This window comes from Antechinus flavipes, chromosome 4 (assembly GCF_016432865.1).
Source record: "Antechinus flavipes isolate AdamAnt ecotype Samford, QLD, Australia chromosome 4, AdamAnt_v2, whole genome shotgun sequence".
Taxonomy (NCBI): domain Eukaryota; kingdom Metazoa; phylum Chordata; class Mammalia; order Dasyuromorphia; family Dasyuridae; genus Antechinus; species Antechinus flavipes.
Window position 1 is genome coordinate 475,362,574 of NC_067401.1, and position 23,802 is coordinate 475,386,375.

General features: G+C 43.7%; 2 protein-coding genes across 3 annotated transcripts in view; one reads left to right on the forward strand and one right to left on the reverse strand.

Moving 5' to 3' along the window:
• Nucleotides 1-943: 943 nt before the first annotated feature.
• Nucleotides 944-6,554, reverse strand: CDKN2C (cyclin dependent kinase inhibitor 2C). The gene is made up of 3 exons (XM_051999719.1): nt 6,457-6,554; nt 5,817-5,956; nt 944-1,816 (listed from the first exon to the last, which is right to left on the reverse strand). The coding sequence occupies exons 2-3, from the start codon at nt 5,943-5,945 to the stop codon at nt 1,388-1,390; spliced, it is 558 nt and encodes a 185-aa protein (XP_051855679.1). The 5' UTR covers nt 5,946-5,956; nt 6,457-6,554; the 3' UTR covers nt 944-1,387.
• Nucleotides 6,555-15,104: 8,550 nt separating this feature from the next.
• Nucleotides 15,105-23,802, forward strand: part of FAF1 (Fas associated factor 1) — a 402,722-nt gene continuing 394,024 nt past the window's right edge. For both annotated transcript variants that reach the window (XM_051999721.1, XM_051999722.1), the window contains exon 1: nt 15,105-15,643. In XM_051999721.1, the coding sequence (XP_051855681.1) occupies nt 15,599-15,643 (45 nt within the window). In that variant the 5' untranslated portion in view covers nt 15,105-15,598. The remainder of the gene's footprint in view (nt 15,644-23,802) is intronic.

Consider the following 23,802-nt stretch of genomic DNA (forward strand, 5'->3'; position numbering starts at 1 on the left):
TAGACAGTGTCATTTTTAGGGTCCCCTCCATTTACAGTTGCAATTCAGAGAATAATTTTGAGAGTGTTTTCATGTGTAGCTTGAGATACAGCTGTCCCTACTGCTAAAAGGCAGCATCTGAGCACATGTATTCAGTGCTTATCCAACATTTAGATCTTTGCTGAAACTGAGGATCAACGGGGTTCGCTTTTTTTTTTAGTGGACATGCAGTGCAGCCTTTGGAAACCAAACTCCTTGAAATTAATTTCATTCTGAGAAGTGATTTTTTAAAAAACGTCTTAAAAGCAGGCTGCCTGTAAAAAGACTGCAGGGGTGTTCTATAGCTACAATATGTCTTTTTATCGCTTCTTTGTATCCGGACTCGTCCTTGACCCCATAGCAACTAATTTTGTCTTGAAGAGAATCCCAGAAAAATTAGCCCAAATTTACGGGAAACAATCTGGAGGGGATTCTCCACTGGAGACAGTGATCATCCCCCATGGCGACAGTGTCATGCCCCACGTTCTTTTGAGGGGAAGGAGGGCGATGATAAGAGAAAGGAAGTCCTGAACTGGACATAGAATAGAGAGGTAGAAAGAGGTCTAAGCTGTATCTAGAAAAAAATATGGGCTCGAGGATCCTGCCTCTGCTTCCCCCAAAGACCCGAGGTTTCCCTTTCTGCTTCTGTAAGAGAATAAAGGCCTACAAGAACTTCCTGCTCAGAAACCCCTTCCAGCTCTAAGTCCTATGTGTAATAGACCATTGGACACTTCCCTGGGCCTCAGTTTTTTCATCTGCGAAATGAGATAATTTATAAAGTCCTTGCCAGTTCTAGGGCCTGTGAACCTTTTTGAAAAGAATCCATCGAACAAACTGTCTGGCACTTTGAATAAAACATTTCTGGGCAAAATCATAGCAGAGAGGAGCGAAAAGTGAGAATGGAGGAAGAAATCACCGAAAACACTTGTCCCATTTAAAAAGAGTTTTAATTAGGCCAAAGAAGCGTCAGGATATAGATAGACTTTGAAGACGAAGTGGCAAAGGAGGGGGAATAGGCAAGGGGGCCAGAAAGGTTAGGGAGGTGAGGACTGAGGTGGGCTGCGGCTGGAAGTTGAGGAAGAAAGAAAGTCTACATTCTGGAAGAGACCAAAGCAGTTTGCAAGCAGATTTTAGGTCTCTGGGGGGAGAAGAGGGGAGGTGTTTGCAGGCGAATTGTAAGCCTTTTTAAATATATTCATAAATCTTTCGTAAGAATCCCACCTCCGGAGTTTGAGGCTCTGACTATTGGCTTAAAAGGCAGTGGGAGAGCGCAGTAATCCCCGGTCCGCGCGCAAACAGTCAGACCGGGCAGCCAAACACGGAGGGCAGGTGCGGCTCCCGGGCAGAAGCCGGCCTGGCCTTGGGACGTCTAGGGCGGCTCGGCTGAGGCGGCGAGTGCCGAAGCGGCGGGTGCCGGGCCGCCCGGGAGCGGGGCCGCGTCGTCGGGCCGGCCGGCCTCCAGAAGTCGTACCACGGCGTCCCGGCGGTAGAGACGGGCCACGTCGCAAGCGGTGTCGCCTTGGTGGTTCCGGTGGTCCACCCTGCAGGCGGTGTGTCGGAGCAGGAACTCCACGACGGGCAGGTGGCCCTCGCGGGCCGCCAGGTGCAACGGCAGGTTGCCCTCGCTGTCCTCCACGTTCACGTCGGCCTGGAACTCCAGCAGAGTCTGTAAGGTGTCCAGAAAGCCGGCGCGGGCCACATCGTGCAGGACAGCGAAGCCGGTGCGGTCCTTCAGGTCCGGATTGGCGCCGCTCAGTAGAAGCCTCCGCGCGATCTCTGGGTTTCCGAGCTTCATCACCTGGGAACAACACAAAGACAGGCGGTGGGCTCCTTCGAGGCTCTCGCCGAGCCAGCGGGAGGGCTGGGCTCACTGACCTTCCCAAAGGTGGTGCCTTCAGGTGATCAGTGCTATTGATCAGAACGGTGCTACTGATTAGAACAATTAAAGGTCGTAACGATTGCTGGGACGTGGGGGAACGGAAGGGAAACTGAGCGACAGAAAATACTGCTAAAGCAAGGGAGAGAAATCGAGAATGCTGGACTCCGCTGGACGCCAAGCATTTTGTACCCCTGCGTCCTGTCATCCCAGCTTTGGGCTTTGACAGTTCCTAGCTGGGGAACTTCGCTGGGCTGAACCTGTTTCCCCGTCCGTACAATAGATACAACTACACTTTGATAGATAATAGATAGAAAAACAATCATCTCACAGGGCTGTTGTGAGATGCTTCATAAATCTTCAAATGCAACTTGGTGTGGGTATTATTATTTTGAAAAGTCCTACAATTGAAGGAGGGGGTGATAGAAGATTTTAAACAGACTGCAAATACAGTACCAAATTTATCACAGCTAAAATCTTTGCAGCCTGGGACAGAGACTAAAAATTAGCTGGCTAATTTTAATGAGAAATTATTTTTTAATTTTTAGAGAAGTGAATAAAAATACACCAATGAAATCTAGTGTAAAAACAGGATCTGCACTAGAGGATAGCTAAGGTCCCTTCTAGTTCTCAATCCAGAATCCTTAAGAATTGTGTAATTTCCATTTCATTAAGCTTACGAAATGAAAGAGATTGTGGGACTGATTATTGTAAGTAAAGAATGTCAATCTTTATTCTTGTTCAAACTGAAAAAAATTGCATCTGGTAATACACAAAAGGGGTGACATTTTCTGGGCCCCAGGAGTAAAAACAGCCATTTGGATGACTTCCTTAAATAACAAAATAAGTGTTCACAGTATTAGATTCCATTCCATCATCCAATATGAGAATATATTAGATTTGCCTTTTAAAAAAAAATCCAAAATGACCTGATTTTCTTAATCTTTAATTTCTAATATAAAAGCATAGCTCAAAGAACAAACAGTCTTGATTTTTTTTTCCATTTCATGTCGATCAATTGCTTTATAGTGAGTAAAAGATGCATCTTAAATTTAGAAACCTCTATTCCCAAAGAAAGTGTAAATGATGGTTAAGACATTTACTAATTTAGGAAGTTTTCTCCCTTTCAATTATATATATCAACTAAACCAAACCAAACTAAAACAGAGTTCGTGTGTGTTTGTGTTTGAGAGGAAACTACAGGCTGTCTGACCAATGTTCTTTTAAATAATACAAATACAAACACTACTGGTCATTCTACAAAGTGTTTCTTGTTTTCCAAAGTTCTAACTGACCACTTGAATTTTAAATGGATGATTTGGAAAGATGATATGAGATTACTGTCTAATTTGAATCCCTATGTGTCTTGAACTATTGTTTTCCTTTCTTATATAATCACTTGGTGGTCCTTCCTCAGCTTTCACCTAGTCCTAATAGCCCAAATAGCTGGGAATAGCTATTGTCAATTACTTCCAGTGTTTTACATCAAAATTAAGGCTCAATAATTAATATTTCCTCACAAATGGTTCACTTTGCAAATTTCCACACACATATGCTAGGTATCTATTGTTGTGTATGAACTCCTACACTGTGCTAAAAAGGCCTACATCCAGTGGCCCTCATTAGTAGTGTTTCTAAAGTCACATCATGTTAGATTGCATCATACAAAATAGAAAATATAGATTCTTGGTTCTGGAAAACAGAGTCTCTCGCTGATAAGCCAGAAAATGTCAACAAGTGAAAAATCTTTATTACATTCAGGTAGACAAGTAAGCATTGTATTTCTATTTATAATCTGTTGGAAAATATCCCCGAAACTGATCTCCTTTTGAAAAGGAGCATTGCCTGGACCAGTAATAATCTCTAATTAACTAATGGTAGTAAAATATATTAAAGATGCATAATGTTAAGTCAGTGCACACTGAAGACAGCATGTCATTAACCTTTTCCTAAAGCACAACACTGTTGACTGCTTTAGACTTTCTTCTGGAGGCAAAGAGTAAAACCCGGTACAAAGGCAATTGTTGCTGTTGTTGTTTTTTAAAATAAGTTCTCTGAAATAACATTTTGAGTCAGAAAACCTAACCTAACACCTTCTGGTGATCAAGAGGGTATTTGAAGTTTGAGTTAATGTTCAGAAGAATAGACATGAAGAGACCCGGGGACACCTTAGAGCTTTGAAGATTAAATCTGCAACTCAGGCCCTGCCATTAATATCCCAATTTGGAAATCAACATTCAGAAGGGGGAAAAAAAGTTGCTGCAATTAAATTACATTAATATAATTGTGGAAGGAAATTTTCCATCTCCCCTCAGCAAATAATAGTAATATTGGAAACTGCTGAGAGAAAGTTCTCTCGAGTTGTATCACCACTCACTGTTTCAAGATTATACATATTGAAAATAAATCTACAGTCTCTTCTCTTTCACGATTTTGTTTTGTTTTGTTTTGTTTTGGGGGAGAATACATATGTGTCATTAAATCAGTCAGGATTAAGCTTCAATAAGTGAGTATTAGTATCCTGATTAGTATTGGTTAATGTAAACAACATTGTATGTTTATGTAAAAACTGAGTCCAAAATAGGTCCCTGGCAGACTTAACAGTAAAATTCTCCTAGTATTTCTGTAAAACCCCCAGGTTTGGCTAGTCGGTTTTTGAATATAATTCAAGTGTCCCTTTCCCTTCTGGGCTTTCTATAATATTTAGATTTTCAACAGAAATCCTTTTAATCTATTCAGCGTATAGCACTTGGGGGATCCTACTTTTTTTGGGAGCAGAGTTAGAAGAAAAAAATCAAGACAATCGTTATCTCTTTCCCCTCAATCTATCTGAAATCACCAACAGCAAAGATTGTTCGTGTCCGTGCATAAACTCAGGGAAAACTAAATCTATTTTGCAAGGTCCTGGATCCCGATTTTCAGCTCAAAAGAGTACATGGACTCCATCTGCCAACAGCTATCTCCTGCCACTTAAATTCCTAATTTCTGTGTCTGAAAGCAAACACTCCAAAACCCAAAAAGACCGGGGCTCAAGTGTAGCATTTCGTAACATAGATTGGTAGAACACCAGGAGAAATCCAGGGACTATTTTAGAAAAAGCTTGTGCCTTTTGTCTTTTTTCATCCACATCGTGATATTATTCAGGGAAGTGGAGGGGGAAAAAAAAAACACAACAAAACTCCACACCACCGTTCTATCAGGTACAATAAAGAGTTGGCACTTGGGCACATTTTGGCTGTTGTCTGTAAATTTAAAGGAACGGGCGGGCGCTTAGCCTCTGGCCGAGCCGCAAAGTCGCCTTTCCCCCCGGATTGCCTTGTGAATGGGCGGGTGGCAGGCAGCTCGGCGGCGGCGGCGGCGGCGGCGATTGCAGCCGCGTTAACTGTGAAATGGACATCGCGCCCCAGGGCTGGGAGCTGGGGGCCGGGGGCTGCTGGGCGCGAGACGAAGCCCTCGAAGTTCCCCAAAGGGCAGGCTCCTGGAAGGTAGGGGCCGAGAAAGTGGACCTGCGGGTTAGTTATTGGGGCGAAGGAGACCAAATCACTCAGAACAGTGTGTTAACTCCAGATAATCATCATTGAGACGTGTTTACAGATCTACTTCGAGCAAGCTCAGCGCTGGAAGGACTCCTGGGGAGTAACCCCCAATCCCGACCCCCCAAAGCCCCCCGAAAACGAGACGAGACCTGCCACCTCCCTGAGATCGACTAGGTTATTGGCTTTGGCGAGTTTATTCCAAGTACGTCATTGGGGGGAGTTGGATCGACTTAAAGTTGAGATCTAAAATATGGCAACCGGCTCCGTCTCAAAAAAGAGTGGGACTGGGGACCCCGGCCAGCTCCCTGGCTGTCGCTCCCCCAGCCCGTTTCCCGGAGGGACGCAGCCTCGGGGACCTGTTTTCCCCCACCTCTCGGGATACCAACCTGCAGCGCCGTCCTCCCAAATCCATTTTCTGCATTGGCGCTCACATTATTTTGCAACAAATTAGTGAGTTGCTCTAGGTCGCCCCTGGCAGCTGCGGACGCCAGCTCGTTCCCCAAAGGCTCGGCCATTCTTTAGGGTCCTGACGATCGGGAAAAGATGCGTTAGTCGGGCCCCCCCCCTGCTCCTAACCAGGCTGCATGATGGCATCGGAGCCTGACAGAAGGGCTGGGATGGTTAATCTTCGGGAGTGAGCTCGGTGTAGTAAATACTAGTAAGATCTGCCTGCCAAGAGCCCGCCCCTCGATTCACACGTGATTATTCAGCAAAACGGAGCTATTGGAGGGGGGCTTTGCTCCTCGCTCTCGCTCTCTCTTAACCCCTAGGAAGAATTCCGCCGATGTCGACCCAGAGACACCCTGGCACATCCAGCCCTGTGAGCCGCTGGCGACTGCGCGACTGGAAGCTAGGCGGGCAGCTGTCATACGTGTTCCATGTACGGAGAGACATGGCCCCTACCAGCTCGGAGTCCCGAGACCCGGGGGGCTAGAGCAGAGCAGCAACCACCGGAGCACGGGAGGGGAAAATGACGAGGAGATAGGGAGAGAAGCAAAGAGAGAAAGAAAAACATCAACAACCCACCCTTGTTCACAGCGACGACGACTCGAGCCTCAGCGGCGGCGGCGGCGGCTCCGGCTCCAGCTCTCGCTCCGGGGCAAAGCGGCGGGACCGGCTCTCCATCCATGCGGGGCGCCAAGCCCGGGCCGGCGGGGAAGACCGGGCTGCTGCCGAAGCGCTCACTTCCAAGGAGTTAAAGCAAAGCGGGGTTGGAGGGTTCCTTGGCCAAGAGCCCGACGGTCCCCAAGGCTTCCCTACGGGAACGGTGGACGGTGCGTCCGTCCTTTGGCAGCCCGAGGCGCTAGGGGCAGACTCCGCAGCTCGCCGAGAGTGCAGTCACAGCCCAGCCGAGCCTCACGGGCTGGGGGCGTAGGGCGCCGTGCGCTCCCCGGGGGCGCCCCGGCTGCCTTTTGCAGGGTCCCGGCCTCCTCATCGTGCCGGAGCAGGGTGGAGGGCCGCGGCCGAGTCTCTCGTAGTCTTCGGCGGCTGGCAAGGCTGGACGAAAGAGCACCGGTCGAGGCGCGGGCACTGGAGTCTCGCACCTTCCCTCGAGAGTCCGGGTCCTCGGTCGCCGCTTTCCGCCTACGACGGGGCAGGCTTGCTCCCTGGCCTCCGAATGCTGCGGCCCATCGAAGCTTCCATTTGCCGTCGAGGCGCCAGAGTACGCAGGGCACCTCCGGCTGGCACGCCCGGCTCCGGTCCCGGTCCCGACCCCGACCCCGGTCCTCTCGCTCTCCCGGGGCTCCGGTGGCCTCTGGCTCCCTCGCCCCGGCTCCGGCTTCTGCTCCAGCTCCTGGCCGACTTGACTTGGCTCGGACGAGCCCCGGGCCCGGCCCGGCCCCAGGTCCGGGTCCCTGATGCTTCTCTCTCCGCTCGCGGTGACAGTTAGCTCGCTCCGGCTCCCCCGAGCCGGGACAGTTAGTGCCGCTGCCGGACGGGCGCTGTCCCCGTTCCCCGGTCCCCTCGGTTCGGCCGGGCAGCTTCGCTCGGCTCCTTGGAGGCAGGAGCCGCGCTCAGGCTGCCCGCCGCCACCGCTGCTGCTGCCGCCTGCAGAGTCGGGGCCGGTTTCGTCTTTTTTTTTTCCGACCTCATCAGCTTTTTTTGAAATGAAAAAAAATTGAGCGCTTTTTGAGTTGAAAAACCCGCCCCCATTTTAACGGCACAGTTTTAAGGAGGCTCCACAGAGTTAGGGAGCTCCGGGAGCGGGAAGGCCCCGGCACCGCCCCCGCCCCGCCCCCAGCTCGACGCTCACCGCCCCCTCCCTTCCCCCTACTCCCTCCCTCCGCCAGAGGCAGCCGAGTCCCCCTGCTGCCCCGCCGGCCCGGCGGCCAGGCCCCAGCTGGAAGCTCGGAGAGCCGCGCCGCTGTGCGGCGTTGGGCTGCGCGGGATGGGCGGCCAGTGCCGGGCCGGGCCGAGGCGGCGCGCCGGCCAGTGCTGGGCTCTGCTGAGGGGGACTAGGCAGGGCGGGGGAGCATCCCGTCGCCTCTTGAGGGCTCTCCCACCGAACCCCGGCAGACCCCGAGCAGCCACTGGGGCGGGGGGGAGATGACAAAGGGACCGGAAGAGTCCCCGGGGGCTCCGGAGGTCTGCGGCCCGGCAGCTCGCTGGGGGACTGTGGCCAAAGTGGCAGGGCAGGCTTGGGCGGGAGCTGTGGTCCGGCCGGCCCTCGGGACCCTGCCACCCTCCTCCGGCCCGAAGCAGCCGGTTTTCCCCCGAGTGGAGCGAGGGGCGGCGGAAGGCTCAGCCAAGCCTGCCTTCTTCCCTCTTCCCCAGGAGAGCCCGGCAGTGTCAGCCCCGCACCTGCCCGGGCAGCCCGCAGCAGGGGAGCGGGAAAGCAGGGTAGGGTGGGCGAATGGCGCGGGTCCCAACCCCCTTGGCGAAAAGCCAGGCCCTGGGATAGGGCCAAAGTTTAAGAGAACTTGATGGATTAGCTCTGAAAATCGTCGTCGTTAATTGTGTCAAGGATCAGAAACCCCGAAAAGGGTTAGGGGAAGAGGGGGGAAGAGAATGGGGGAAGGGTGAGACCTAGTTGGTCTGGAGGCCACTGGGTTTTCCAGTAAAAGGCACATTTTGCTGGAGTTGACAATCCTCCATTCTGGAGGGAACCATCTCTTCCTAAGGATTTCAACTAACCGAGATAATTTTCTTGGGCCTTGTTTGGAGTACACACCAATACAGAGATTTTCTCTTTCAAATGGTTTAAGTAACTGACCAACTTACTGCTTTTTATCATTTTTGTGGCCTTAAAACACACACACCTGTTTTTATGAAACTGCCTCTTGGTCAGAAAGATTCAAAAAACAAAAAGCCAAACCCAACATAATAAAGGTCTTTGACCTCCAAGCACCCAAATCCTACCCAAGCATAGGCAGGCCTCTGACAACATCTGACTGTAATCTGAGGTTTGCTGTACCAGCAAGAACAAAATAAACCAGAAATATTTGTGTGCTTCCAAAATAGCCAGTTTTACCTAGCTATGGACAGGTGGGTTCTTAGAAGAAAAGTTGTGTGGGGGAAGGTTTTTTCTCTCTCTGAATTATGAAAACAAAATGACCTAAAGCTTTGTTCTTAGATAATATTGAACTTGAATTGGGCATGTAGTTGGTGATTTCAGAGGGCCTGACTTTTTCCTTTTTTCATCTACTTGGATTAAAGTATCTAGCTCACTTTTATTTTTAAGCATAGCATCAGTTAATGTGTTTATGTATAATAAGTCACTTAATTATCATGGCAATTTATGATAAAATCTTTTACTACAATAGGGATGTGAATAATATTGCATTGCTGTTAACTGATAAGTAATTGGCATTAGTCCAATTAAAATTTGCTTTCTATAACTTTTTTCTTTAGACAGGATGTTGTAACTTATCTAATGAGGAGGTATGCTAAATTATGTAGACTACACATGACCTGTTTACATATGTGCATTGTATTTTACATGCTGAATTAATTACTAGGAAAGCTTTATGGTTATTGAATCTACCCCTAGAAGCTATTGTATTAACATACCACATGAAGCTCAGTTAAAGGCCTTGGAAACAGGATCTTTATTGGGGAAAGATAGTGGACCAGTTCTATGTGCCCACAGAAGGTAGAATTCGGACCAGTGGATGGAAGGCAGAACTCAATAAAACCACAAGTTTAGATCTGTCCCCTTTTTATAGATCAGGGACTTGAACTGAGCCATATTTAAGTGAGGTGACTTGACTAAGGACACAAAGATAACCAAGCAGGAGAGCTCAGTTTGGATTGGAAATGCTCTAAGTCTAAATTTAGCACCTTTCCTCCCTTATCTCACCTCTCCTCAGAGGAAGAGTTTTCTCATCATTAGAGTGGTTCACAAATGGAATAAGTTGTCAGGAGGTAATGAGCTTCCAGTCATAAGTATTATTCATTCAGAAGCCGGCTGACCACTTATCAGGAAGGTCAGAAAGTGAACTCTTAAACTAATTAGGTGGAGCCTTAAATCAAACATCATAAACTTAGCTCTTATGACTGAAAGCTGAAAATCCCAGGCATTATGGGATTGCTGACTTTTACCATTTGATGATTTTTTCCCTACCTTTCTCTTTTTTCAAGTAGCCCCAATAACATGATGCAACTGGTAGCTTTTGATATGACTACACAATACCCTTTCCCTGTGCTGAAAAGCACTGTCCTGTATTTGGGATTAAATACCAACACAGCTGGAACTCTTGATTTTCTGAAGATTATAATCATATTGTTAGGAGTCTCTAGAAAGCTGCAGTAATAATTTCATTTTATGCTTTGTCCTTAAAGACTCAAGCCTGCAAAACCCTTTTGTTCATTTGTTAGTGTTTGCATTTCTTCCTCCTGTCCCGAAGGCTTCTTCTGGGATGCTTTTCTAGATCCCCCAGATAGGTGGCAAACAGATCATGTGGCCCCAGCTGGCCTTTTTTGTTTCTTAAGCCCAGACTTGTTATGTTTCTTAAACCCAAGCAGCTTCTCATTCTTGGGTAAGAAGGCTTTTTTTTACTAAAATGAAGTGTTCAGTAACTTCTCCCAGTATCTTACAAATAACAATGGTTGGTGTGTGTGTTTTAATAGTCTTTATTCTCAAAACATTTTTTATGTCCATGATACCATCTTAGCCTCAGTGTTTAAGCAGTGGAAATGTGATTCTCTTTTACAGATAAGGAGACTGAGGTTTAAAGTGAAGTGACTCGCCTAAGATTACACAGCAGTAAAGTGGAAAATCTGGAATTAGAATTCAGACTCATGATTTTCCAGTCTCCCTCTCCCTCCTTTCTCTCCCATCCCTATTTCCTTAGCTGTCTCTCTGACTTGGAGGACTCCATCAAAACAGCATGTGACAAGATGAAGGCTATTTAATCTAAACTGTAAATGACCTTAATGTTAATGAAGAGAAGATGAATTAGCTAAAAAGCTATTTGGATGAATAGTGGAAAGGGGGGGTGGAGATGCTTTTTAAAGAGGATCAGGAAAGGGTCAAAAAATTATTTACAAATGTTTTTATAAAATTCTGACTTGAAGTTGTGTTACATGGTTTATTTTCACGGGGGAAAAGTATTAGGTGTGGGTGAGGGGAATTGTACAAAATGACTTCTCAGGTGTTTATGGTCAAAAAACTGTAAGACACATTCCTGTGGGTGATAGGAAGCCTGTGGTTTCCCTTTAAGAGAAAGTCCTAGGAAGGTGAAAACTGCTCATTGCTTCTGATTTGGTGTTTATGTTCTTTCCCTTCATTTTTCCAAAGTATAAAATTACTGTGGATCCTGGATTCCAAAGCATTGGTTGTCAGGTCAGAGGGAAAGAAGAATTTAACTTCTGAAGTTAAATGAACTTTGCTTTACAGATTCAACTGAACTCAACAACTCTTTACTGAGTTCTTTCCATATGGTAGCTGTGGTTCTAAACCATGCAGGTACAACAAAGCTAAATAACATGCCACAAAGTACTTCTCATTTTATTGGAGATTTGCATACATTGCAAAGATGAAACAATGTGAGAAAACATGACAGTACATAACCAGGTTCTACATTTTATGATATTAAGTACTCCGGGAGGAGAAAGATCAATGGAGGTGCATGGATTCCCTTATTCAGGAGGTATTTATTGTGCTCCTCAAGAAACTTACATTCTATCAGATAAACCTGAATATACATATATCTGTTTCTATGGAAAGAGACACATACAGAGACAGAAATAAATGCAAAATACAGATCAAATAATTTCTAGATAGAGTATAGGTTACTAACATCCAGAGGGATCAGGCTAGGCCTGAAGTAGAAGTAGTACTTAAGCTAAAGCTTTCAGGGAGCTCTGAATTTTAAGACACTTGAGAGGAAAATTTCCAGGGTAGCCCAGGTCATAGTGCAGATTCAGGAAAGAGACCTGTGGGTGAGCAATAAATAGGAAGAAGGAAAGTGTCAGGAATGTAGCAAAAAGGAGTCATATATAATAAAGGTTAGCTGGAGCTAGAGTGTAAAAGACTTTACAAGACTATTAAATTTAAATTTAATTATTAATGAAAATATAATAAATTTAAATTAGTGATTAGGTTTATTTTATCCTAGAGGCAATAGGAGCACATGGAGAATTTTTTTTTTTTTTCCGGTCAATGCAATTGGGGTTAAGTGACTTGCTCAGGGCCCTACAACTAGTAGTGTCTAGTGTCTTGAGTTCAAATTTGAACTCTGGTCCTCCTGACTCCAGAACTGGTCTGCTGTACCATTTAGCTGCCCCACCAATGGAATATTTTTGATGAGACTGACTTTGGTCAGGTCTGTATTCAAGGAATACCACTTTGTATCTTTCTTGAAAATGTTTTCACATATTTGTTTTTAGTCTCCCCTTTCTCCCTAGCTAACTAGTTTTTATCTTTTTAACTAAAGAAGGAAAAAAAGCAGTTCAGTAAAACTAGCACATCTCTCAAGTATCTACATTGATGAGAGATGTTACTGGAAGCTGGTGGGGTGGGGGTAGGTTATAGAGATTTGAGGCAAGGAGGACAAATAGGAAGCTATTGCTGTTAACTGAGTGAGAGGTGATAATTTTTGTGATACCTCAACTAATTTGGAGGCTGCTTGAGTGGAGAAAAGGGGACAGAAGTTTAAATAAGACTTGGCTATTGATTGAATAAAAAGAGGGCAAAGTTTAGGGGAACTCCAATTTTGCACAGCTGGCAGAAGGGTTGTAGAAGCTGTGTATAATGGGTAGAGTACAGACTTGGGACTGGGAAGCCATGATTATTTTCCCCACATCTGCCATATGGCTCCTAAGTCTTATCATTCCACTTAGCTTCAATTTTCTCATGTAGGAAGTAGGGTCCCTAAAACTCAAAGGGTTATGAGGAAAAAAACTTTGTAACCCTTAAAACTTTATAAAAACAAGGTATTGGATGATATTGTCAGGCACTAAAAACATGGAAGCTGTTAGGAGCCTTAGCTGGTTGTGGTGAAGGCCTTATGGAGGAAGTAAGCTTTGAGTTAGGCCTCAATTCATTGATCACTATGAAGATGATACCTCAGCAGTCGGGGTCTTCTTACTTTATAAAAATTTTCACTCTCATTTCCTCATGATCTTTCCAACACCTTTCTGAACTAGTCAGGAAGGTCTTTTTATTTTTAATTTAAAATTTTTTTTATAGCTTTTTATTTACAAGATATATGCATGGGTAATTTTTCAGCATTGACCCTTGCAAAACCTTCTGTTCCAACTTTTCCCCTTCTTCCTCTCACCCCCTCCCCCAGATGGCAGGTCAACCAATACATGTTAAATATGTTAAAGTATATGTTAAATATAATACATGTATACAAACAGGAAGGGCTTTTTAAAAAATTCCTATTTGATTGACGATAAAACAGACACAGAGAAGGAAAGTGATTCATTTGTTTAAAGTCAAGTCTAGGGTGAATAGAACTTGACCTGAGTCTCCTGTTTCATTTTGCAATATTCTCATCAATGGCTCATACCGGCTCATCTTAGATAAGTGGTGGAGGAAACCTATGGAGGTAGGTGTGGGAGGGGGGAGTTGGAGAGCACTGGGGTGTGGAGAACATCATGAAACCTGGTCACTGAAGCACATCCAGGCCACCATAAAGGGGAGCGGGGGGAGGGGTGGAAGACCTTGGAGATGGCATTAATCCTGACTATGGAGGAAGAACTCTTCATCTATCTTGTTCTGAGTATGACTTATCCAAGAAGGCACTTGATTACAGTTACAGCACGGCAATTTAGGTTTTAATCATATTAATTTTTTTTCTTTCCTCTTGTGATTCATGTCCAATTTCTCTATTTGAATACTACCTTTTCCTGGGCACATATTCATCCCACAACACAATACAAGTCAATCAATTAAGCATTTTATATTAAATCAACAAGAGATTTCTTGTTTCAGGCAAACATTTCACAGCTTGAGAATTTGGTCTAATAGGGTCTGAGATTTCAAGCAGTAGTTGTACACACTCTACTTAACACTATGCAGCTAAGAAACTGCAAAACTTAATTAGTTTGCAAGAGCTTATAAACTCTCAGTGGAAAGTAAATGTTCTTCCCTGCCAGGAAGCTGGTGGTTTGCAAAGTTAAAGTTAAACCCATTCCCAGGTCATCCTCTCAACAACCCGTCACCATTACAAGCTTCATTGCACATGGTCTTTGGCTGTTCTAGGTTCAGAGCTTGTCCTGATCTTTCTCTGACCATTTGTCAAACTCAAGGCCGTAGTCAATGATGGCTTCAGCACCAGGTTTTTGCTAATTCGAGGAAAGCATCGGAGAGAACTTGTTCATCCTCTTGGGCTCAGGTTTTCACTTGTTAAATGGGAGGTGTCCCTTCAGTCAGAAAGAATTGCAGGGCTGCAGAGGTTGGAGGGAGAAGATACTTGGAAGGACTGCTTTACTAATGATAATAATTGTGGGACAGACTTGGAGAACAGGAGGTGGTAATACCCGAGATCAGCTGACCTTACTCATGTGACCTTGGGCAGGAGAATCAAGCTGCCTTTTCAGGCCTCAGTTTTCCCTTTTGTTAAATGTGGCAGTAGAATTAGGTGGCTTTCCATCCTTTCCAGCACTAAGACTAGGAAAAGGAGCTAATTGTTCTATGTAGGGTCCTGGATCTAAGGGACCTCAAAGGTCATCCCTGGTGCATCTTCATTCTTATCAATGGGGAAACTGAGGCATGGGGGGAGGTAGTGCCTTAGGAGCTGGGAAGGACTTCAGAAATTATCGGCTCTTTCCTCTCGTTTTACAGACAGAGAAACTGAGGCACGGGGATGGAACCGATACTGGAGCTCCTGATTTTTCTCTCCCTGGGCCTCAGTTTCCTCACCGATGAGGAGAGACAACTCCTACGGGTTGCTACCCTCGTCGGCCCGGGACGAAGCTTCCCGACTCCCTAGAAGCAGGCTGCCAGAAGGACACAGCACAGATTGCCCCAGACTCGAACAAGCAGGAATAGAGCGTGCGCGTGCGCACACGAACGTGTCTGCGTGCGCGCGACTTCAGCTTCGGCTCCGGCGATGAGAGCGCCCCGCCCCGTACTGCCCCGCCCCCTCTTCCTTCGATCCCGGAAAGACGTCGCCCCGCCCCTCGCGGCTGACGCTTGACAGGAGGCCGGTCACGTGGCAGCCGCAAAGCGACGCTTTGCGACCTCAATGACAGGCAAAATGTGCGACAGCGGCGGGGCCGGCCAACCAGGGGAGGAGGCGGCGGCGGCGGCGGCCGAGGAGGCTGAGGCAGGAGCAGTGGAGGCAGCGGCGGGGACGGAGCCGGAGCTCGAGTCAGGCAGCTAGCGGAGCCGAGGAGGAGAAGGAGCAGAAGGAGGAGGAGGAGGAAGAGCCGGAGCCAGCGGCAGCGACAGAGAAGGCGGCGGAGGAACCGAAGTCGAGGCCGGGGCAGCACCGGGGCCGCCGGGGAGGGGGCGCGGGGAGGGCCCGGCTTGGCTCGGCTTCGCGGCCCGCGGCGGGCCATGAGCTCTTAGGCCCCGGCCCCCTCCCCGAGACCCCGACCTGGTCAAGGCCGGTCCGAGCAGCCGCAGCCCGAGCAGCAGCAGCAGCAGCAGTGGTAGTAGCAGCAGCAGCAATAGTAGCAGCAGCAGCAGCAGCAGCAGCATTAGCAGCAGTAGCAGCAGCAGCAGCAGCAGTAGCAGCCTGAGCTCGGGGCCGAGGGGCTCGAGAAGGCGGCCATGGCGTCCAACATGGACCGGGAGATGATCCTGGCCGACTTTCAGGTGAAGGACCTGGGCGTGGAAGGGAGGGGATTGGGGGGGGGGGTGTCCCTCTGCCCTTCGAGCATCGATGCTTTCTTCCCCCCCACCAACACCTCGGCCACCCTCCTCGCCTCCCCTCCCTTCCCTGCCTTCTCCCCCGCCCTCCCCTCTTCCAGTGCTCCCTGTTCTCTCTCCGCAGTCCTGCTATCTCCGAATCTTCTCTCCTCTCCCAGGGCCCTCCGGGTCCCCATTCTTCCTGTCTCCTGGTCTCTCTTCTTTTCCCCTTTTCCAGACCCTTTCTCCACGCCCCCTACTCTTCATGCCCATCCATCATTCCTCTTTGCCCCAATCTGTTCCCTCTTTGTTTTCTCCTCTTCCTCCCTTCTGGTGTCCGAGGGCTGCTTTGAAGGAGAAGGTACTAGTGGTTGTGGGTGCTGTCCTCAGGGAAAAGAGGGGAGGAGAGGAAGATTATTGCTCACCGAGGAAGAGGAGCCCTTAGTTCAAGTAGCATTCTCAGGGACGGGCCTTCAGGGTGGCTTGGGATACAAGGAAGCTGGTTTTTTGTGGATTGAGGTATTTGCATTAGAGAGAAGAAACTGGCTTGAAATGCAAAAGTTTTTGGATTTTTTCAGAAGCATGAGAACTCATATTTCCTGTCTTTTGATTCTTTACCTACCCCAACTTCAATTTTGACCTCTTCCTATTAGGAATTGGTAAATTGCTTCTAGACATTTTCTTTGTTGATATCCTTTTTCTAGGAATGTTACAATTGGAAAACTTCCTTTTCTCTCTCATTGTCTGGAAGTACTTTTCCAATCCTAAATGCAGAAAATCAAGATGAGCACAATATGGAGATCTTTAGTGCCATTGATATATCTCATCAAAGCCCTTTAAAAGCAGAAGCTGGCATCCTCACCAAAGATAGGTAATTATTTTTGGAATTGCACAATGAAGCCCTGTGAACAACACCACTGTGTTTCTCAAAATTTGGTGACAGAGAGAGTGCTGAGATGCTTTTTCACCTGATTTTTTTTTTTTTTTTTTTTGCCTTACTTTATGCACTGAAGCTCCTTCCTTGTCAGAAACTTGATTGTTTCTGGTTATCAGTCCCACTCTTGAACAATATCTTCATGAGACAGTGTTCTTCTTTGATGAAATTTTAAAGGCAATATCTATACAGTGGTGTGTGTTTTTTTAAGTTGCTTTAGATTTGCATTCTACTTGTTCGGATAATATATTATCTTCTATTTAATATTTATTTTCTACCTTAACATGTGATGTTGCAACAAAAAGATATATTGATTGTAAACAGTTAAAATAAAATATTTTCCTGTTTTGGGTGGTATGTTTAAAGTAAGCTTAAAAAAATTGTTTTCCTTGCTCATTCTAGCATGTCCATCCCTCAACTTTCCTTTATTTTCTTATTTAGCTTTTTATTTGTAGGGCAGACAATAGTGTAAAAAATATGCCTTGTATTTTTAGGATTGATCTTTATACTCTTATGGAAATTGTTATAATCTTGGGGGGAACCATTCAGAGAAAGAAAATTTAGTTTTGTATTTACCTTTTGTCATTAAAGTTTATAATCAATATTTTTTTTTTATCCTACCAAACTTCATCTTTGTAATTATTCATTGTCCTCCTTATATTGATTCAGACAGAAAGAGACAGAAAAATCATGACCCTTGTCTTGAATGAGTTTTCATCTTAAAAAAGGAAGGAATAGGATTTATCATTTTAGTATGGAAATGAAACCATGTGGTAATTATACAGAAATATTACAATAATTTAAGTTTTACTTCAAGCATACTTCTACTTCTTAATAATATTGCACATCTACGTGGTACTCATTGGGTTACAGGAGGTCATACAGTCCTTTTCTTACATTGTCTCATTTGATCTTCAGAAGAAGATTGAAGAAGCAGAGTCAAGTATTATTATCATTATTTTACAGATGAAGAAACTGAGATTTGCTTCCATAGGAGAAATCCCCAAGGTTACTTCCTGAGTGATGCAGCTCAGCTTTGCCACTTAGGTCTTCTAACTCTAAATTTGATGTATATTTTTAAACATACCATAATTAGTTTGGGAATACTGCAAAAAATAGTTATTTGCTGCTTGGAAAAAGACAGAATAATGTTCTGTATTGTGGCTTTCATATTGTCAAGAGAATACTATTAATAGAGAAAAGTTACTAAAAAACTGAAGTACATTCAACATGTAGCCTTTTCTATGTTAGCAACTTTATAATCTTTTAATAAACTATCCATTACTAGAGTTGTGGAACTGATTACTTCAAATTGTGTTGTTTCTTTGGCCACTTTTTTTTAGTAGTTGAATAGTTTTCCTGTTTTAATATTGTATGAAGTTTTTGAGAGAAAACACTGAGGTTGGTTAGCTGCCAGTCCTGTTTTAAGAAATACTCTAGCTTTTTGTAGGGTTTATAGACCATGACAGCTCACCTTTGGCTCCTTCTTTTCTGGACAGTCTTGGACCAATGAACCACTTTCCCATTCCATGGTAATCATAACTGAATTCATTCCACTTACATTGTAGGACAATCATAGGAATTAGCAGTAGCTTAAAGTTGAGGACTTCCTTTTAAGAGAGGAACTTTGAAACTTAAAGGTGTTTAAAATCATGTTTATTGTAAACAGCGAAATTTGTTGGTTGTTGTATGATGGGAGCCAACAAAATCCAATTTCTCTTTATGGGGAATCTAGTGGTTTAGTTTCAGATTCATTCACTGCAGGCTTGATCCAGAATGTGAGCTGCTTTTTTTTTTTTTTTTTTTAAAGCTCAGTAGGTTGGAGGGAAAATATCCAGATTGGCATTTACCTGATATAATCAGGACTTTGCCAGGCTTTGTGTGTGAAATCTTTGAAAATGTCAGGGATTTTTGATTTACTCTGTGTGAGTGCACCCTCCATGGAAGCCAGTTACCATGTAACTTCTATGGCTGAGCAGTTCCTTACCCTGTAGCTAATCAGGTGTGTTCCTCCCCAGACTCAGCTGGACTGGTCTTGCTAGTTTGCTTTGTGCTCTGCTGGCAGAACCTGAGGAGGAAGAGGAGTGTTCATAGTAGTAATAATAGTGGTGGGGATAGTAATAGATTCAGTGGATCCAAAGTGAGTTGATGCATACAAAGCACTTTGTAAACTTTAAGGCACTACAGAAATAATTAAATTTGCAGAAAGTTTGCAAAGTGCCTTACGTCCATTTGGATCAACTGTATCTTAAAGTTAAAGCAAAGTTTTAGTGAAGACCTCATAAAAGGAAAATTATCAAAAATTGTTTTAAGAAGCTAGCAAAATTTTGAATGGAAAGATTGTTATCAGGTATTCCTTTTACCTGTTATTTTAAATTCTGTTCTAAACTGAGTGCAGTTTCAGTGTAGCTAGAATTTGAAAAGTAATGCTGGGAATCAAGTTGGAGTCATTAGTGTTAGTATGGTATATTTTTGGTAAAGAACTAAATAAATAATGATATATTTACAGGTTTGATGGTCAGGAGCCAGAAGGGGATAGAAAAGGTATTATGTTTAAAGAGCCAGGCAAACATTGATGAGTCATAAGTTTTTTTCCTTTATTACTTTGCTCTAACAAAGAGATGGATTCAGTTGAAATCTCTGACTCTCATTTGTTTTTTCTTGATTATTTTGAAATGTAGAATAAAGATAATTGGCAAATCAAAATATTCACAGCTGAATATCACTTCATCTGAGAATGGTGGTTGAGAGGCTAGGCTTGGGATTTTATTGGTTATAGGGAGTTTCCGGATGAGGAAACTCTCTTCACTATTACAGGTAGTCAGAAAATTGTCTGAGAATTTGATGACTAATTTAGGGCCACAAAGCCAAAATGGGTCAGAGAAGGAGCTCTCTCATGTTCTGAGAGAAGTAGCATAAAGACAAATTTACTTTTAAAGTTCTAAATAACTAGTTGCTTCATTTGCTTATTGAAATTAGGTTTTTTGATTAGGTTATCTTTAGCACTCTAAATCTGGCTCTGGAATAGCTAATGAACCCCTTCCTTCCTCCCTCCCCTCAAAGAAAAGAAAATGACAAATGAATTTTCTTATACTCTTTAATGGAGAGGACTATCCTTACCCCTCCCAGAGGTATTTTTAGATGACCCATCATTAGTAGTGGGTGAAATCTTTCTTTAGGAACATTATAAGTAGTTTTGCTTTTTAGGTGGGGTTCTATGCATACAGTCTACATTTTGGGGATAAATGTTTCTATCTTCCCTACTTTTTGCTTCTTAGCCATTGAGAAGGGACAGAAAAAAAAAAAGAGGGGACTGCTTACTTGAAGCAAGAGATGAATTCTCACCAGCGATGACATTTTCTTCCAAACTCTTCTTTGGAAGGAAATCTTGGCTACTCCATTAGAAACTGGCTATTTATTTACTAAATAGTTTTTTATTTTTCCAAATACATGCAAAGATAGTTTTTCAGTATTCACTTTTGCAGAACCTTGTGTTCTAAATTTTTCTCCCTCTACCCTCTACCTTCAAGAGAGTAAAAAATTATGCAGTTCTTCTAACCATATTTCCATATTTGTCATGCTGTGCAAAAAAATTAAATCAAAAGGGAAAAAAACACGAGAAAGGAAAAAAACAAACAAGCAAAACCAAACAAAAAAAAGGTGAAAATGCTTTGATCCACATTCAGTCTCCATTTTTTACCCTTTATGGTGGCCCCATTGTGCTCACTGAGGCAGCCTTTTCTGTTGCTCCTCACAAAGGTCCATGTGATGAGTTGGTCTGCTTGCATTCTCTACTTGGGACCAAGTCAGAAAAGGAAGAATGCTAATTTCTTTATTTTGCTCTGGAAGATGTCATTGTGCATCTGTTGAAGTTTCCCTCCTTCGAGAAGTTCTTTCCTGAAGGGTTAGCTGCCTTTTCTTTGATCCTGTGAGGCTCATTTCTCACCTGTTCATGAATAACATTTTGTTCTTTGTTGTCTGTTCTCTGAGTCCAGTGTCCTCTTTTTTCAGCCTCAGATTCAACCATCAGCCAAATGTTCTGTCACATCTTGCCTGGTACCTTTGCATAGATCATTTCCGAATTTGGTCATTTAGCACGATATTTTTGTTTTCTAGAAGGAATTGAGGTCCAGAAAGCAGCTTTTCCAAAATCACACAGATAACAAGTAGCAGACCATGGATTTGAATCCAGATCTACTTATTCCAGATCCACTGTTCTTTCCACTGTTTCTCCTGTTGTTTTATCTTCAGGGCTAAGCTCCATGGAATCTTCCTTTATGCTTTCTTTCCCCAGCTAAAAGTGTTTTCTCTTTCCACAGTTACCAAGAATACATTGAATCTTCCCCTTGCCTCCTCACAAGCCCCTTTTTCTTTTCTTTTGGAACATGTAGTTATAAGAGATAGACATTTTGGGGTAGCCATGACCTGTTATGTAAAACAAGGCTTTCATCATGTCAGATAGAGATATGAGTAATTTATAGACCTATCTGGACAAGAATTGAATAGAATGAGGAGGCTTTCAATCTGATATGATGGGATAGGAGCTAGATCTGTGGGATCACAACCATATGACCTTAGCTGCTATGGGGGGCAGTGAGGGGAGAGGGAGCCATACCCTTTTTTGAGTGTGTATCCTATTAAAAATTTTTATAAAGTGGGAATAATCCTAGTACCCACCTTCTATGATTGTTGGGAGAATTAAAGGAGCATTTTATAAAGTCCTTTGCAAACCTAAAAGGATTATATAAGTGCTAGTAAATGTTATTTGAAGTTTATATACATATGCTATTTTATTGATATATCATGAACATTGTAAACATACACAAAAATAGAAATTAAGAAGGATGAAATAAAATGAACCATATTAAAAATGTGAAATTAGTTTAGTTGACTGTCCAGAAAAAACTTTTGCTCAGGCCTAGGGCAAGAATTAGGTGTTTGCATTGCTATTGAGTAAGGGCCACTAGATGGCGAAGTGCATAGAGTGCTGAGCCTAGAGTCTGGAAGACTCATCTTCCTGATTTCAAATCTGGCCTCATGCTAGCTCTGTGACCCTGGGAATGTCATTTAACTCTCTTTGCCTCAGTTTCCTCATCTGCAAAATGAGCTGGAGAAAGAAATGTCAGTATCTTTGCCAAGAAAACCCCAAATGGGATCAGGAAGAATTGGATATGATAGAACAACGGAACCACAAGGCACTGTCAGTTTTGAGTAGATGTCCAAGGTTCTCGTATGAGATTTTAAACTATGGCTTTCTGGCAAAAGGAACAGAATTGGCTCTTAGAGAGGCAGACTAGTACCAAGTTGTTACATACTAATTTTGCTTCAAACTGCATTGTATTTTAATGAAAGGGAAAAGAAAGCATGTTTAGTGATCAGCTGAAGATAATGGAAACAAAAAAGTGTTCTTTCTGAGCAGTGATTTTGAGGAGATGAAGTGTTTTTTTTTTTTTTTTTTTAAACTCACTTCCTCCTCTTTCCCACCCTAATGTCATTGGAAAATAAGGGGAGATGACAGTAGGAGCCCAGATTCTGAGTTGAAAGGGATTGGAGAGGCCATCTAGTTCAATCTCTTCATTTTATAGATGAGGAAATTAGGGCTCAGATGGAGGAACTGCCTTGCTAGAGACTACTCAGGTAATAATTTGAATGCAGGTCCCTAGACTCCATATATATGGCTTTTTCCATTTTATCACACTGTTCCAAATAATAAGGATATTAAAATGAAGATAAATAATTCCCAGAAATTTTTCATGATAATATACAATGTTTTATCTAGAGAGATGTTTTCATTAATGGAAAATTTTAAATAGTTTATTATCCTACTCAAATAAGTCAGTTATATTCTTGGGATAAATATTTTTTTAAAGAAACTTTTCTTATCAGATAAAAGTGAAAATTCCTTCTTCAAGGAGCTTACTTCATGTACTAAATATGAGTAATTGAAGAGAAATTTTGGCATTTTGGTATAACAAGAGCAGAAAACTAAGAGCTAAAGGATTTTTTCCTTTTACCAATATTTTAACAAAATGGGATTCTGTTTAATACACAAAAGGTACATTCAGCAAAGAGAAGAGGCAAAAAAGATGTCTATTATATCTATTGATGCCACATTTTCTCTCAGCCAATTTCTTTTTAAGCTGACTTTGTTTTGACAATAGAACAGCATGTGCTAATCATAATGTTGAAAAATGTAGGCTGGCTGGCTTGTTTTTAAGATTAGAAAGATACTGGGAAGGTTATTTATCTGCCCACTTACATATTCATGGTCAATACTGTAACATCAAAGTGTATATTATGCTGACATGATATATGCTTTTGGTGTTTTAATTAAAGGATTTTGGGATGAGAAATCTCTGTGTCAGTTATAGGGGTAAATAAATGTGCCAAAATAAGATTATTAATATTCCAAGATACAACTCCGTCTTTTCCTGGCAGTGCCTACTTGGAAGTATTTTGATTTCCTTTTTAATATAGTCTGCACAGACATCTTTTTGTGTGCTGATGACTATACAGTGGATCCTGGCAATTGCCCAGGATAGGTTCTTGAGGTCTCTTGGCTCAATAAAAGTAAAAGTTATCCCCTGGGGTAGAGACGATCATGAATATTTGAAACCCCAAATCCTGAGTTTAGAAGGCCAGACATGTCAGAGAAGGCGGAGACATGATGACCTGCTCATAGGCAAACTTCAACCAGCTATCGTGTCTTATATTGAGAAAGTGTCAGTACTTCTGGTGTTTGTGTGTTAATTCTGGTTTTTCCACACTCTTGTGTTAGCCATCTGGCTTCCAGTTTCTCTGTCACTACAATATTTCCATTCTGACCTTGTTGGGGTCATAATAAGTGTGAAAAAACATGATCAGTCAATCAGTTAACAAGCATTTACTAGGTGCTTGTTATATGCAAAGCATTCCAGTAAGGTCTGAAGCTGCAAAGTAAGGCTTTTTTCCACAAGGAGTTTGCTTAGGTATACACAAGATTTGAACCAAATGTGAACAGGGAAGGCATTGGCAGCTGGGGAGGACTGGGATTGGTCATTGTGAGGGATTGCAGAAGAAGAAAGGCCTACAAAAGGTGAGACCCAGAAACTGGCAGGCAGATGTAAGGGGGCAGTATCCTAGGGGTGGAGATAGCCAGTGCAGAATCATAGAGATGAGAGATGGAGTGTTTGTAGCTGCTGTGTTTGGGAAC

What these genes read in the sequence shown, in the direction of transcription:
- CDKN2C (XM_051999719.1), bottom strand. Translation starts at nt 5,945, where the DNA reads ATGGCCGAGCCTTTGGGGAACGAGCTGGCGTCCGCAGCTGCCAGGGGC. An exon ending in TTGGGAGGACGGCGCTGCAG is followed by an intron (nt 1,817 to 5,816) that starts GTTGGTATCCCG and finishes TGTTGTTCCCAG; the next exon opens with GTGATGAAGCTCGGAAACCC.